This window comes from Oncorhynchus mykiss, chromosome 23 (genome assembly GCF_013265735.2).
Source record: "Oncorhynchus mykiss isolate Arlee chromosome 23, USDA_OmykA_1.1, whole genome shotgun sequence".
In the NCBI taxonomy this organism is placed as follows: Eukaryota; Metazoa; Chordata; class Actinopteri; order Salmoniformes; family Salmonidae; genus Oncorhynchus; species Oncorhynchus mykiss.
The window spans coordinates 15664146-15678998 of NC_048587.1; the positions used below are offsets into that span (position 1 = coordinate 15664146).

Consider the following 14853-nt stretch of genomic DNA (forward strand, 5'->3'; position numbering starts at 1 on the left):
CGGCACGTGTTTCCTTGCAGGTAACCATGATTGACAGAGGAAGAACAATGATTCCAAGCACTACCCTCCTTTTGAAGCTTCCAGTCTGTTATTCGAACTCAATCAGCATGACAGAGTGATCTCCAGCCTTGTCCTCGTCAACACTCACACCTGTGTTAACGAGAGAATCACTGACATGATGTCAGCCGTTCCTTTTGTGGCAGGGCTGAAATGTAGTGGAAATGTTTTTTGGGGGATTCAGTTCATTTGCATGGCAAAGAGGGACTTTGCAATTAATTGCAATTCATCTGATCACTCTTCATAACATTCTGGAGTATTTGCAAATTGCCATCATACAAACTGAGGCAGCAGACTTTGTGAAATGTCATACTCAAAAAATTTTGGCCATGACTGTACACCAAGTCAGAACCATAGGATAAATAAAGGGGGCATATTAGCAGACAATCAAAGCTTTTACAATATTCAATGATTACATTTCTCTAAAACAGGTTATAGGCTATGTGCACCACCAAGTCAGAACAGTAGGCGAAATTAAAAGGTGAAAATAGACCAAATTATTAGGGTGAGACACATGGGCTACTAACAGTTTACTACACTACATACACTTAGTATTACTTTCTTAGCTACAGTATACACATCTCCCTGACATATTCCATAATTTACGCAGCAGCATACAAGACATTTTTGGACTCAGCTTGTTGTGCTGTGCTCACTTGAACAGGAAAGTGGCGAAGCAGTCCTTAGTGTGCAAATTTTGTCATCAAACTTTGTCATCTAAGTTTGGCATTCTCTGGATTTATGGTGCTTTCAAGACAACTGGGAACTCAGAAAACAAGGTTGAATCATGATGACGTTAGTGATCTTCAGGTCGTAGCTCTAGAAAGAGGCCCGAGTTCCTGATTTACAATTCCGAGTTGGATGATAGTCCAAAACATATTTTCCCAGTCGGATCTCGTTTTTCCCGAGTTCCCAGTTGTCTTGAACTCACTATTCAGATTTTGCTGTTCCAAGTTAACAGTGGTATTGAATGCGGCACAAATCATGCTTCATTGACAGCATGGTCAATGTTGAATGTTTATTATTGTAAACTAGGAAAAGAGACCCTTAATCTTAGATTTGGGACCACAAAGTCACTCCACTGAATAGCAGGCTAACGATGGCTTTGCAATGCTTGCAGTTAGGCACCGAGTCCTTACAAACCACTCATTGTTGAATTTGAGATTTCCAACTTGTTTATGTCAAATGGCGGATGAGCACTGATGTTTTATCTGTAATTTTTCGTCATTATTTCTCTTCATATAACAAGGATTAAAAAGGATTTACCAGAGGACTTGATGGTCGACTTGATTCATGAAGATGACTGCTAGCTAAGATTTTGAAAGTATGAGGTTGACACAATCAGTCCAATCAAGCTACTATAGATATAACGTGATTTGACGTCATTTTATCTGTGGCCAATGATCTTGAGCCTTCTTGGATGTGCACTTCTAATGTAACTCTATAGCAGCACCCAAGGGGCTTGAGTTTTCGAGCTCTACCCTTAGACTTGGCAGTGACTTAGTGTCCCCATGAGTGATAGAACACTGAGCCAATCACTGCACAACGCTCCGTATTTTCTGCTGGCTTGCCCCACCACCACAGAAACCACTGAGCTAGACTGAAACACCTGCATTTTGGAGCTGCCTTACTCAAGAAAACAAAAAAAGAGACCATGTTTGTATGCACTGTTATTAACTCAATGATATATATTTTTTCTTTACATTGTTTGTAAACTGATGTGCGACACGTATTAATAATAAATAACACGCAAAACAGGCTTTTTTTTGCTACAAATGTGGGCTTACAGCCCCACCTTCCCTGAATGACTGGTCACCACTGTATGGTTCTAAGATGAACTTAGCCTTAAGATATTTTTGGGAAACCGGGCCTTGTACAAGAGATTCTGTGGGACAGTACACCATGATGTTATGTCCTCGTCATGGCTGTCCATGCACACAAGGTGTAGACAGTATGATAGACAGAGGTGGACAAAAATAAAGTAGATTTAAACAGCCAAGTTTGTTCATCAATCACTCTTTATTTGTCACACGTTATAAATGAGAGAACTTCACTCTTCGTCTCTCATCTTATCCCTTATCTGTATTAATTTGTGAATTAATTCCCAGCATGCTCATGCTTAAAGGCAAATGGATTAATCTAATCTAATCTAATGAAAGTTAAGAAACATCTGTAGTCCTTTTTCATTAAAACAAGAAACAGTGATTATAATGGGTGATCTGAACTTAACATTTGAAAATGCTGTAGCATGATTAGAAAACATTTTGTAGGAAAACTTGGTACTTTTCCATCATGATATAAAACAGAAAATATTTTGTCATTTTGAACCTTGTGATAATCTCTGTGTAGACAGTGCATTGCATTCTGTCCTAAAATATGCTCTGGATAAAAAAAAAAAGTGAATTTTTTTTCTAAGGAATGTTGGGTGTGTGGTGGGAAGCTTCACAATAGCTATGTATTGTAAGATGGAGAGTTTTGATGGCTTGAATGTTTCTACTGTTCAATCAGAAGGTCTAAAGGTCCTTAACAATCACAATGTTGTAAGTTATTTTATTCATGGTCCTCTCTGGGCACTGTACAATCTGGAATCACAAATGACTATCTTGTTCCCAAACAGATTGCAGATAAAAGTTCACATCATGCCATGGCCACTCATTATTTGTAGAGGAAGTGGTGGTGTAGTCTATAAAGACTATAGACTCTGTTCTGCAGCAGGGTCTTCCTTGTGGCATCAGTGTTGTTTGGTCCTGTGGTCAGGTTTGTATTTGAGAAGCAGGCCGAGAGAGGCAAAGCCAAACAGCACCGTCTGGATAAACCAGAGGCAACGTGTCATTGTGCCGTCCACCCCTTTGTCACTGTGAAGAGACGCAGACAGGCAGCAGTTTAGTCTCAGGTTCAGTGTCAGGGACTACAACACAATGGCCCTTAAGGTATTGAGTAGAGTCCAAATTGGCAAATATAAAGAGAGGAGACAGAAGGCTGTGCATAGTAAGATCTTAAATGTAACTAGACATGCAGTTATACGATGCCCCCTTCTGGCCAAAACAAAACATGTTGTGGAATGGTGCACTAGAAGAATCACAATAAAACTATTGTATTCGGTACAGTCAACAGTAGCTCTATGACTCCCACTTCTTCAATTCTCTTTGAACTTTGGGCAACATGAGTCAACACATAGGCTTAAACATCTTAAGAGTCGATTAGCTCCCCGTGTGTTTATGCTAGAGACACCATTTCTTGTAACGGCTGTAGCTCAATCCCCTCTTCACGCCGATATAAGGCTTATTCCATAACATGGGGCTTGTGAAAGTGGCCTTTTTCTACACACGAGAGGCTCCGGATGAGAAAATTGTCACAAAATCGTCTGTAAAACCCGAACCGTGTGAGCTAAGTAACTAATATGCCATCCGGTTGTTTTGGCTCTACGACATCCACAAGCTTCACGGCAGTCGTCTGAACTCTGTTGCGGACATCCTCATTTCGAAGAGGTCTTTTCACAAAACCGGATACAAACGAATATGTCCCCAATATCGAAAGGGGAGACTCTCCCAAACACAAATGTGCCAGATGTTCTGCTCTATGACGCACACAAACTTCAAGGGAGTCGTCTGAAGGTTAACCCAGTACCGGGCTGTAAAAATTGCTAAAAATAACGTGACCAAACATGGGTCAAAATAAAATACAAATATTTATTTTTGAACTTTTGGTTTTGCCATTTATCAATGTGTTGGGCTATAGCAGTAAAGGCCAAATTCAATGTATTATCAAATATTTGTTTTATTTATTTATTTTATTTTATTTTACCTTTATTTAACCAGGTAGGCAAGTTGAGAACAAGTTCTCATTTACAATTGCGACCTGGCCAAGATAAAGCAAAGCAGTTCGACAGATACAACGACACAGAGTTACACATGGAGTAAAACAAACATACAGTCAATAATACAGTATAAACAAGTCTATATACAATGTGAGCAAATGAGGAGGGAGGTAAAGGCAAAAAAGGCCATGGTGGCAAGGTAAATACAATATAGCAAGTAAAACACTGGAATGGTAGTTTTGCAATGGAAGAACAGGCTAGGTTGAACAGGCTAGTAATAGGGGTGGCAACAATTTCGGCAGATAATTTTAGAAAGAAAGGGTCCAGATTGTCTAGCCCGGCTGATTTGTAGGGGTCCAGATTTTGCAGCTCTTTCAGAACATCAGCTGAATGGATTTGGGAGAAGGAGAAATGGGGAAGGCTTGGGCGAGTTGCTGTTGGGGGTGCAGTGCTGTTGACAGGGGTAGGAGTAGCCAGGTGGAAAGCATGGCCAGCAGTAGAAAAATGCTTATTGAAATGTTCAATTATGGTGGATTTATCAGTGGTGACAGTGTTTCCTATCTTCAGTGCAGTGGGCAGCTGGGAGGAGGTGTTCTTATTCTCCATGGACTTTACAGTGTCCCAGAACTTTTTTGAGTTAGTGTTGCAAGAAGCACATTTCTGCTTGAAAAGCTAGCCTTGGCTTTTCTAACTGCCTGTGTATAATGGTTTCTAGCTTCCCTGAACTTTATAACCTTATAACGACAAGGGTCCTACAATTCTAAATTAAAATGACTAAATTCTACATTTAATGACCATCTTAAAACAATGATACAGGTTAGCTTAGTAGATATTGCGATCTAGAGGCTTAGACCTACAGGGGTTTTAAGGTTTTGGGTTTTAAAGTAGGTGTGATAGCATGTCACTAGAGGGAGCCTGATAGAAAGCAGAACAATAGCACCCCCTGGAGGAGACATGGATATATGAACATCCATCTTACCTGCAGACCTTCATGGCAACAAGGGCTTCTGCCACGTGGATGACCCAGGTTGCCCACCATCTGATACACAGAGCAACACCCAACATTCAGAATGAGGATGTTTCTAGTCAATGTCTAACAGCTTTCTTTAAAAACAGTCTTACTTTTTTTTCAGGCAAGTGACCAATGATTTTATGATTTCCTCTAGCTACAGTGTAATGGTCCCATACCACAGCAATTGATTAGAGATTCAAAAACAGAAAACACATTGGTCTTGTTCGGATATAAAATGTGAGAGTGTTTCTTTGATATTTCATAAGCAGTCATGCATGTGATTGAAGAGTGGAAGTGTTACTCTGTTTGAAAATGTTGTGAAAAGAGTGTGAAAATGGTGAAAAAGAGTGGGACACAGTGGATTATGCAGACTGACCAAGCCTCTGTATTCTGTGGGTACTTGGCACATCACTCGAAATCTCATTTACAGTGATATGGTGTGCTGGCAAACCTACCCAGTGCAGTAATTAATTCCTTGTTCATTTGATTGCTAAACCTAAAATTATTGGTTATTACAGAGTTAGGCCTAACAACTGTAGAAGCTGCATGTGCTATACATTGTAACTGCAGTTTCATTCAGCATTTCTTTCAATTTCACATTGACTATCCTCATTCTGACTATAAGGTCTACAGAATATTGTAAACATTACCATGGAGAAACACTAACTTACCCTTTGTACATGAGAGAATGGTAATTGCCCACCAGGTATCTGGACAGGGTGCCAAGCGGGCCCAGGTTGTCATAGGGGACCTGCTGTGGCCAGAACACTGTCCACTGAAACACAGAACAGAGATGCGGTCAGACAGTCAGTTCATGGAAAACGCATAGTTTTCACTAAATAGCATGTTATAAACAGTGCCCCATACACATTAATTGCTTCCACAACTTTTGACAACAGTAATTAGGTACACATGTCCCCCATCCAAGTAATTTTCGAATATAATCACATGGTCACTGTAACATTGAGTTTTGTAATATTATGTCCACCTCTGACAGGTTGCAACATGCTTAACAAAAAGACTATTCAGGCCTATACATTCCAGAGGGCTTCCAGCTTGTGCAGAGGCCATTGTGCACTAACTCTCCACTTTTGGCTCATCATTGTTCGGATATAGCCAAACTCATTTAGCTTCGCTGACAGTCCTAGCAAGCAGTTGTCACTGGGGTTCCAGTGTTGGCGCACACATCCTGACATTAGTATGACCTCTGATTTACATGACTGAGGAAGGCAACGCATACCACAGATGTAGTGGGGAAATGATGTGTCAATGAGGGGATATTATTTAGCCAGAATAGAACTAGACTACTAAGAGACATATTGCACCCAAATTATCTTTTCACGCCTGCTATGTTAGGTTAAACTCACCCTTTCCCCACATTCCAAACATAATGCGTTATCTATAGTGTTATCTATGGCTGATAAATAGGCCTGCTTAGAGAAATGTCAAAGGCTATCTAACGTTACAATATCATGGAATTCTTTCCATTCCGCAGCGCAGGTACATTCTTCCACTCCCCTTCCACTCCCCCCTAAGTAAACTGCAATAATAGATAGCTTAAAAGTTGGTAATTACAACGGAAACTATACAATATATTTTTTTTCAATTAATAACACATTTTCAAATTAATTGTATTAGCCGGGACCTTACAGCAGGAATCATTTATATTTAACTCGCAGGGTTGATGACCTGGATACACTTTCATTGCAAGCGCAACATCCAGGCTAACTTCGTAAGCTAAATACTGTACTACTTCGTCATGGACTTCACGGGAATTGAATAACAAAAACCACAAAAACAAATGTCTGAATAAAAGACAGAAAGTTGGCCGAGTAAAATGGAGATCCACCCGGAGTCTATTCGTGGTGACGCTTTGGCTATGTTTACGGCACTGTGGCTGTGGCACAGTAAACTCAACCATTTGCTTTATAATTGCGGTGATATTGCTTCAAAACCATCCACGTTTTGTGGTTTTGACTTACTGTGAAGTATCCCATCGAAAGCGCCACTGTAGTTATCCAAAAAACACTGGTTCTTCTAAAATAATGACACCCATCGCTTTTGGCCATGGTTGCGTTTAACTTGTCCCGCTCTCAAATTAACACGTGCAACAAAAACAGTAGGTACGCTTTTGTACCGAGACTGCTGTCTCTGAATGGGATTAGAGTAGGATGATGTCAATCTTTCTTTATCAGTCATATGATATCCAAGGTTCAATATTGATTTGAGACAAGTGCTATTTAATTTCGAAATAGGAATAGCCTTGACTGAAATAAAGAGAAAAGTTCAAAGTGCATGCATTGCATGTGTGCATGTATTGTTGATTTATTATACATTTACAACTTTGAATAGAATAGACGAAAATCATTGGCAAGTAAATGTATTTGCCAATGATTTTCGTCTATTTTATTCAAAGTTATAGGATTAAAGCTCAGTAAAAGTGGGACATTATCCATCTAAGTGGCTAATGGATATAGACTAGATCTAAACTAATGGTTCTACAGTAAAATGGCCATGGGACCTAAGGTATTTACAATCTAATCCTCATAGTCTAGATATCTCTATCTGCATGACAATAACGAATCAATCACTTTATAGTAATTACACCATTAGTCAAATGGAAATTGGTCAAACTAGTTATTATTACTTATTTATTCACTGATTATTGCATGTAAAACTGTGTGTCGGAAGTATTTAAATCCTGAGCAAAACAGTTCATGAACTCAAAGAATAGCCTACATGAGGCCATTGTGAAATAGAGACAATGTATTTGCATGTGCTAAGAGTTTAACTTGTTTATTTTGTAATATAGCTTTTATTTGAAGCAGTGATGAAACAGTATGTGAGGAGCCACCATATGACACGTTCTGAAGTGTGCAAATGTAAATGTTATAGGCTATGTATGTATTGAGGAGGACAATACCAATTTTGCAAGAGGCTTGAAGGACCAAAGGGCTACACATAATGTGTAATAGGATTTGGATAACCCCCAGAATGAATTGCTGTCAGGTCCAATGGCCCCGGAAAAGGAGGGACTCTCAGGAGCCGTCCCAAAGCATGGAGACCCTGATCCTCACAGTCCAGATAAGGAAAGAAAAGACAAGGAATGTCTCACCGGCTGATATTAAAAGTAGAGATAACAGTGCTGTTATTGCATTTTGTTATATGTTATTTAGAATTATTACTATATAATCATATTAATACCAGTAAGAGATAAAATACTAAGGTATATTACAGCATATTGTACTATTTACATAATATTATTGTTTTTTGGATCAACTACTTCTGTGTTAAAATACCTGTGTCTGGTGTCCCTACATTTCTATCAGTGTCACTGAGCTGAAAGTTCACTGTCCTCAGGGTCAGTCTTTCCCATAGGCCATGATGAAACCAGCGCAACCCCTGACCTTTCACTGTATTGGGCCTATACATCAATTGGGAGGTGAGGTAGCATGTTGAGTATGGTCCTATTAAATCACCAAACAATTACACATCCTTGTTTTTCTTATTTTTATATCTTGCATCTGTGTTGCTTTTCAATAGAACACAGCAGTCGCGGAAAAGGTTCTGTTCATGAATGGCATTTTGCGTTTCACTAATAGGCACGTGAGTTGATATTTCTTCAAGCCAGTTGTTCGGTTAATAGGATGCAAACAAACCAAGGACTTTGTGAATACAAAAAAAAGTTAGCAGCTGTAAAAGTTTCTGTGGACACAATGCCAAACACTTTTTTATAAGGCACCTTGAAAATGCAGTAAGCTCCACATTATCTACACACAAAGAAGTAAGCACGTATTACCGTTATACAGCATCAATTTTCAGCTAGTCCGTAAGAGTCGTGTTTTATTTAGTCATGTATTTTATGTCTCCTTGTGTGCCAATGACCTTGCATGTGATGAGGATGGGAGAGGGCCATTCACATTATCTTGGCCTCAGTACCTCTAAGACAACCCCCAGGTCAACACAAACATACCCCCCTCCAAACTGCCAAACTTTGGATACTCCTTGGGTACAGAGTCTTGCAAACGATATAAAAGGGCGGTCTATGCATTTTGGAGACAGAGCTCTTGAGAGCCTTCATGAAGGAGCATCTATACCGACTCACTGAACACTTACAGATTCCTACACATCTTGGATACCATCAAGGCACCATGTGGAAGGACACCAGCATCAGTAAGGAGAGGTCACTGACTGACCCAGCATATAGACAATGTCAGATTTGTATTTTTGAGTAGGCCAGGTGAATCACAGATTATAATTATTGTCATTTTTGGGGGGAAATGTATTTATTTTGTACTTTTTAAAAATTCTCTAAAGCTGAACATTTGCTTTCGTAAAAACAATGGATTTTTAGGGGGTTTGAAATATCAAAGGAACTTTACAGATGTTTTTGTCCTATGGGCTAGGTTTACCAGTCGTAATGCTTCAAAGTGACAGAGAGTCACATATAGATTCTTGCCTAAGCAAACCTATCCTGGAGACAGACTCACTACATGATAAGACCACCCTCCACAACCTGTCCTGGGCTCCTCTGGCTCATCTCTGATCTGGAACCTGTTGTTTCCCCCTCAGATGTCCCAGGACAGATGGCGGTTACCGGAGCCTCGTCCCGGAGTACCAACCGCAGAAAGAGGACCAGCTTCTCCAAAGAGCACGTGGAGCTACTCCGTGTCACCTTTGAGACAGACCCTTACCCTGGCATCAGCCTGAGAGAGAGCCTGTCCCAGAAAACAGGGCTACCTGAATCTCGTATCCAGGTAAGCAGCTACGCACACATGTAAGCATGCCGGAACGCGTTCGCACAGACTCCCGCACACGCGAGTGTAACGGGGTTGGTTTATATTACAAATGCCCTGTGTTCAAAATGGGGCCTGCGTGTGTGCTGCTGACACTGGTAACAGGGTTTCTGTTTATCTTTTAATTTACTACGATGATGTAAGCGGTTTTATCTGTGGTTCGTTTGGTCTGACTGGTAGAATGTAAAACACTAATAGTAAACAGAGGAGACAAAAGCAAGATAAGCCCCCAACGCTCTCACTGTATTCTACAGGTGTATGAGAGTGGGCTTGGTAAATTATTAACATGGGCTCAAAGCAGATAATTCTATCTTAGTCACGTAGTTTCTGTTTGCGTTGGATGTACATTCTAAATGCAGTGTTATAACAACAGTCGTTTTGCAATTTCTCTCCAGGTGTGGTTCCAGAACAGGAGGGCTCGGACTCTGAAGTGTAAGGGAGCTAAGACGTTTCTGTGCCAGTCAGACTCTGGCTTACACTCCCCTGGTGGGTTCACCCCTGTCCAGGATCCAGTTTCCCAGCCCCGCACCATGGGGACAGGGGCTACCCAGCACTGCCTTGCCCCTCTATCCACCCCCCCCTGCCTGCCCCCTGCCTACCCCGCCCAGGTGAAGGAGGAGGATTACTTTTTCTATGGACGCTACTTTCCACCCTACCCTGGAGCGGAGGAGACTGGCCACAACACCTCCCAGTTTGGGTTTAGGCAGGCCAAGGTGCTGGGATACAGCTCCAGCATGCACCTGAAGAGCCCCGGGCACCAGATGGTTCAAGGAGCCTGGCCCCAGGCAGTTGACCAGGCGACCCCAGTCCAGTCCATATGGAGCCCCTCTCCTCTGGAGGTGAGGAACTACAGCTCAGGCTCCAGCAAGGCCTTCCTCTACCATCGCTCAGCCGAGCAGCAGCCCTTCTACAACAACCCCCAGGAAGCCTATGGAGGCCCCATTTCCCAGACCCAGGCCCCAGCCACCCCGGATTCTGGCTGCTGGGAAGTTGGGCAAGAGAACACCCCTCCGATGGAAGGCCAAGGTTCCCGATTGGATGGCTCCTGGAGCATGGCTATGTCTACCCCAGAATACCCAGGACAAGCCCCGCTCCATGCCCCCTTGCCAGAGCTCCCGGCCATGTCCCTGCAGGAGATCCTGGGAGAGCTGGAGGGAGAGTGGCAGGAGGGAGATGGACTGGACAGCCACCAAAATGGGGACAAACTGGTTTACTGCTGAAGTCTTATCTCACTCTTCTTTTTTTAAACGATAGACAACCTCTTCATTGTTATTATTATTATTGTAGCATTTTGTATGTTTGTGGGAGTACGAGAGTGTTTACTGTATAGCCTGTGTTTCTGTGGACTAAATGCTCTCAGAGAGAGAGAGAGAGAGAGAGAGAGAGAGAGAGAGAGAGCGAGAGAGAGAGCGATAGAGAGAGAGCGAGCGAGAGAGCGATAGAGAGGAGAGAGAGAGAGAGAGAGAGAGCGAGAGAGAGAGAGTGATAGAGAGAGAGAGAGAGAGAGAGAGAGAGATGATCATACGTCCTTAATTCCACAATGATTCAATTTATTCTCCCATGTACTTCATCCCAATTAATTTTAGGTTATCTACTTATTTATCTATCGCTTCCTGCACTATCGCTTCCTGCACTACCCAGACTCCTGCACTACCCCCCCCCCCCTCCCCCGCTGCTGCTATTCTCTGTTATTACCTATGCATAGCCACTTTAATAACTCTACCTAGATGTAGATAGTTACCTCGATACCGGTGCCCCTGCACATTGACAGATTGACTCTGTACCGGCACCCCCTGTATGTAGCCCAGCTATTGTTATTTACTGCTGCTCTTTAATTATTTGTTATTCTTATCTCTTACTTTTTTTGGGGGGGGGTATTTTCTTAAACCTGAATTGTTGGTTAAGGGCATATACGTAAGCATTTCACTGTAAGGTCTACACCTATTGTATTCGGCGCATGTGACATTAACATTTAATTTTATTTGATTTGATTTGAACAAATCCATTGTATTAAAACACCTTTGATTTAGAGGAAGTAATATCGTGTTGATTCTTAAAGTATCATGCCATAATGAAGGGTATTTAAAACACAGAGAGACTAAGTAGGCCTTCAAGATGGTTGTGAATCCACTGAGTAAGGCTTTGAATTTACGTTCCTTTACACTCATCTGTATTTGTCATGCATTTGATCCGTTGTCCCTCTTGCACAGTGTAAAGCAACATATATCCACTAGATGGTGCTTGTAAGTCACATTCATAGTATGGGAATGCAAGGAGCTGGTCAATGTACCGTGTATCAATTATAATGCTGTTTCTGACCATAACTCTTAAATTGTCCATACAAGCCTGATGAAGGAGCTTTTGTCATTACTCTTATGCTAGATTACCACGATAACCAATTTTAATTACCATATATTATAGGATACATTTTTATAGATTTTTGAAACTCCATTCTGGTTCTATGTTATGTATTGTAGTGTCCGTGTTTTGAAACTCCATTCTGGTTCTATATTATGTATTGTAGTGTCCATGTTTTGAAACTCCATTCTGGTTCTATGTTATGTATTGTAGTGTCCGTGTTTTGAAACTCCATTCTGCTTCTATGTTATGTATTGTAGTGTCCGTGTTTTGAAACTCCATTCTGGTTCTATGTTATGTATTGTAGTGTCCGTGTTTTGAAACTCCATTCTGATTCTATGTTATGTATTGTAGTGTCCGTGTTTTGAAACTCCATTCTGGTTCTATGTTATGTATTGTAGTGTCCGTGTTTTGAAACTCCATTCTGGTTCTATATTATGTATTGTAGTGTCCATGTTTTGAAACTCCATTCTGCTTCTATGTTATGTATTGTAGTGTCCGTGTTTTGAAACTCCATTCTGGTTCTATGTTATGTATTGTAGTGTCCGTGTTTTGAAACTCCATTCTGGTTCTATGTTATGTATTGTAGTGTCCGTGTTTTGAAACTCCATTCTGATTCTATGTTATTTATTGTAGTGTCCGTGTTTTGAAACTCCATTCTGGTTCTATGTTATGTATTGTAGTGTCCGTGTTTTGAAACTCCATTCTGGTTCTATATTATGTATTGTAGTGTCCATGTTTTGAAACTCCATTCTGATTCTATGTTATGTATTGTAGTGTCCGTGTTTTGAAACTCCATTCTGGTTCTATGTTATGTATTGTAGTGTCCATGTTTTGAAACTCCATTCTGGTTCTATGTTATGTATTGTAGTGTCCGTGTTTTGAAACTCCATTCTGATTCTATGTTATGTATTGTAGTGTCCATGTTTTGAAACTCCATTCTGCATCTATATTATGTATTGTAGTGTCCGTGTTTTGAAACTCCATTCTGCTTCTATGTTATGTATTGTAGTGTATTTTATTTCTTCGATTTATTTGATGGTTGACGTACACTTCTAATGCTTTCCCCGTGCTGACATTTTTTCAGGTCTCTCTCTCAAAAGAAGTCAACCTTCATGGGAAAAATAAAGGATAAATGGTTCAAAAAGACGGTATATGTTTCCAACTATAATTCTAAAACCACAATATTTTATAATACAAATGAGATCGTCTGTGCCATCCATTTTTCTATCGCTCATGGATATTGTCATATGATATTGTACGTTTTCTATAGACACCATAGAAGATCCCTCCCGTCATGCGCCAAACTGACCACCCTCCTACAGTACATGACGTCTTACCACACAGAAAGGGGAGACAGTACTGGCAGAGTTACTTTACAACCAGAAACGACTGTCCAGCATCCACACAAGGACAAACAGGCTGAAACGTTCTACCATAGCCCCTAACCATCAGACTTTTTAACAGCCAAATGTGACTTTTTAAACTGTCATTTCTTGTAAGCTAGGAACCTTTTCATTGAACGTAATACCCTGTGTTTTAGTTTTTTGAAAGTTTTTGTCTAAATGTAACTGTGCCTTCTGCAATATTCAGTCTTGTCGGCTGCAAGCATGAATGAAATAAACCGAATCAACCCGATGACCTCACTCGCCCTCCCATAATACAACAGCATCCACCAGATCGGCTGAGTAGGGAGGTGCATATCTGTTGCTATGACCAACGTTTTCCTGCGACTGCTACCCCTGTAGTCGCACGTGTTCCACAGGGGGAAATGGGCTGCGAGACACAATGGAAAGAGAGACGACATCTGTTGCTCTCACCCAGTAGCATCATTCATTACACAGGTCATAGAGGAACATTTAGGAAAATGTTTGTGTACAGGAGGTAAACATAACAAAAGGATTATTTGCATACAGGGATATTTTCTAGTAGTGTACCTGAGAGACCTAAAGAGGACACGGATATATATGCATGCACACACACACACACACACACACACACACACACACACACACAGAGCTTTCCCCCATCCCATTCCAAGCAGCATCAATCAATGGCTGGAAGTGAAGATGTGCAATAAGACAGGAGAGAGGGGAGCAATCACAAAGCCCTGAGATGAGCTCTTAAATTAGACTGTGCAATACAGGACCACACTGAGGGATTGATGAAATTACAGGCCATATTTTTTGTGGAGGCTGGATTCATACCCTAGAACTGCCAGCAGCTGATGGAACAACCCATCACTCATATGCCTGTCTTCCCCAAGCTTGTTACACATTGGAAAATTGACACTGCGTGTGAGTCCGCACCTCTTTCGCGTTTGTGTGTGTGTGTTCATGTGCGTATACGTGCATGTGTTTGTGCGTGTAAGTATGTGCATGTGCGTGTCTGCGCATGCATTTGTGTGCACGTGTCACATGAAAAAATGCAGTATCTAGAAATATGATAGAAGAGCGCACCAATCCAAATGAAGTGCTGGAGACTTATCGGTTATTGTAGCTACTGAGACAAATATTTAATTTGCGTGCACATTTAATTTCAAGTAAATGTTCTCTCAAGAGTGGTAAATCAAAACAGTCAAAAAGGAACTACTGGGATACGATAAAAGACAAGACCTGTCTTTTATAGATGCCTTCACCTTTAAACCTTGTCCGGTTACAAAAATAGACCATTGATATGAAATGTCATCCACTGGGAAATAAGGTCAGCAGCTCACTAATGAACTAATGTAGCTTAATAACATCAAATTTAAAACAGTAGCCTAGCTTATACATGCTGGGTAAAATGAAGCAATGTATTATATGCAGTACATA

General features: G+C 41.0%; 2 protein-coding genes across 2 annotated transcripts; one reads left to right on the forward strand and one right to left on the reverse strand.

The window, feature by feature from the left end:
- Positions 1–2057: 2057 nt before the first annotated feature.
- Positions 2058–7078, reverse strand: tmem254 (transmembrane protein 254). The gene is made up of 4 exons (XM_021580270.2): positions 6869–7078; positions 5558–5661; positions 4854–4913; positions 2058–2912 (listed from the first exon to the last, which is right to left on the reverse strand). Exons 1-4 carry the CDS (start codon positions 6953–6955, stop codon positions 2789–2791), a joined length of 375 nt encoding a protein of 124 aa, XP_021435945.2. The 5' UTR covers positions 6956–7078; the 3' UTR covers positions 2058–2788.
- A 1662-nt stretch (positions 7079–8740) lies between these two features.
- On the forward strand, positions 8741–11104 carry LOC110502327 (homeobox protein OTX2-like). Its single transcript, XM_021580269.2, has 2 exons — positions 8741–9643; positions 10078–11104. Exons 1-2 carry the CDS (start codon positions 9380–9382, stop codon positions 10900–10902), a joined length of 1089 nt encoding a protein of 362 aa, XP_021435944.2. The 5' UTR covers positions 8741–9379; the 3' UTR covers positions 10903–11104.
- The last annotated feature ends 3749 nt before the right edge of the window (positions 11105–14853 follow it).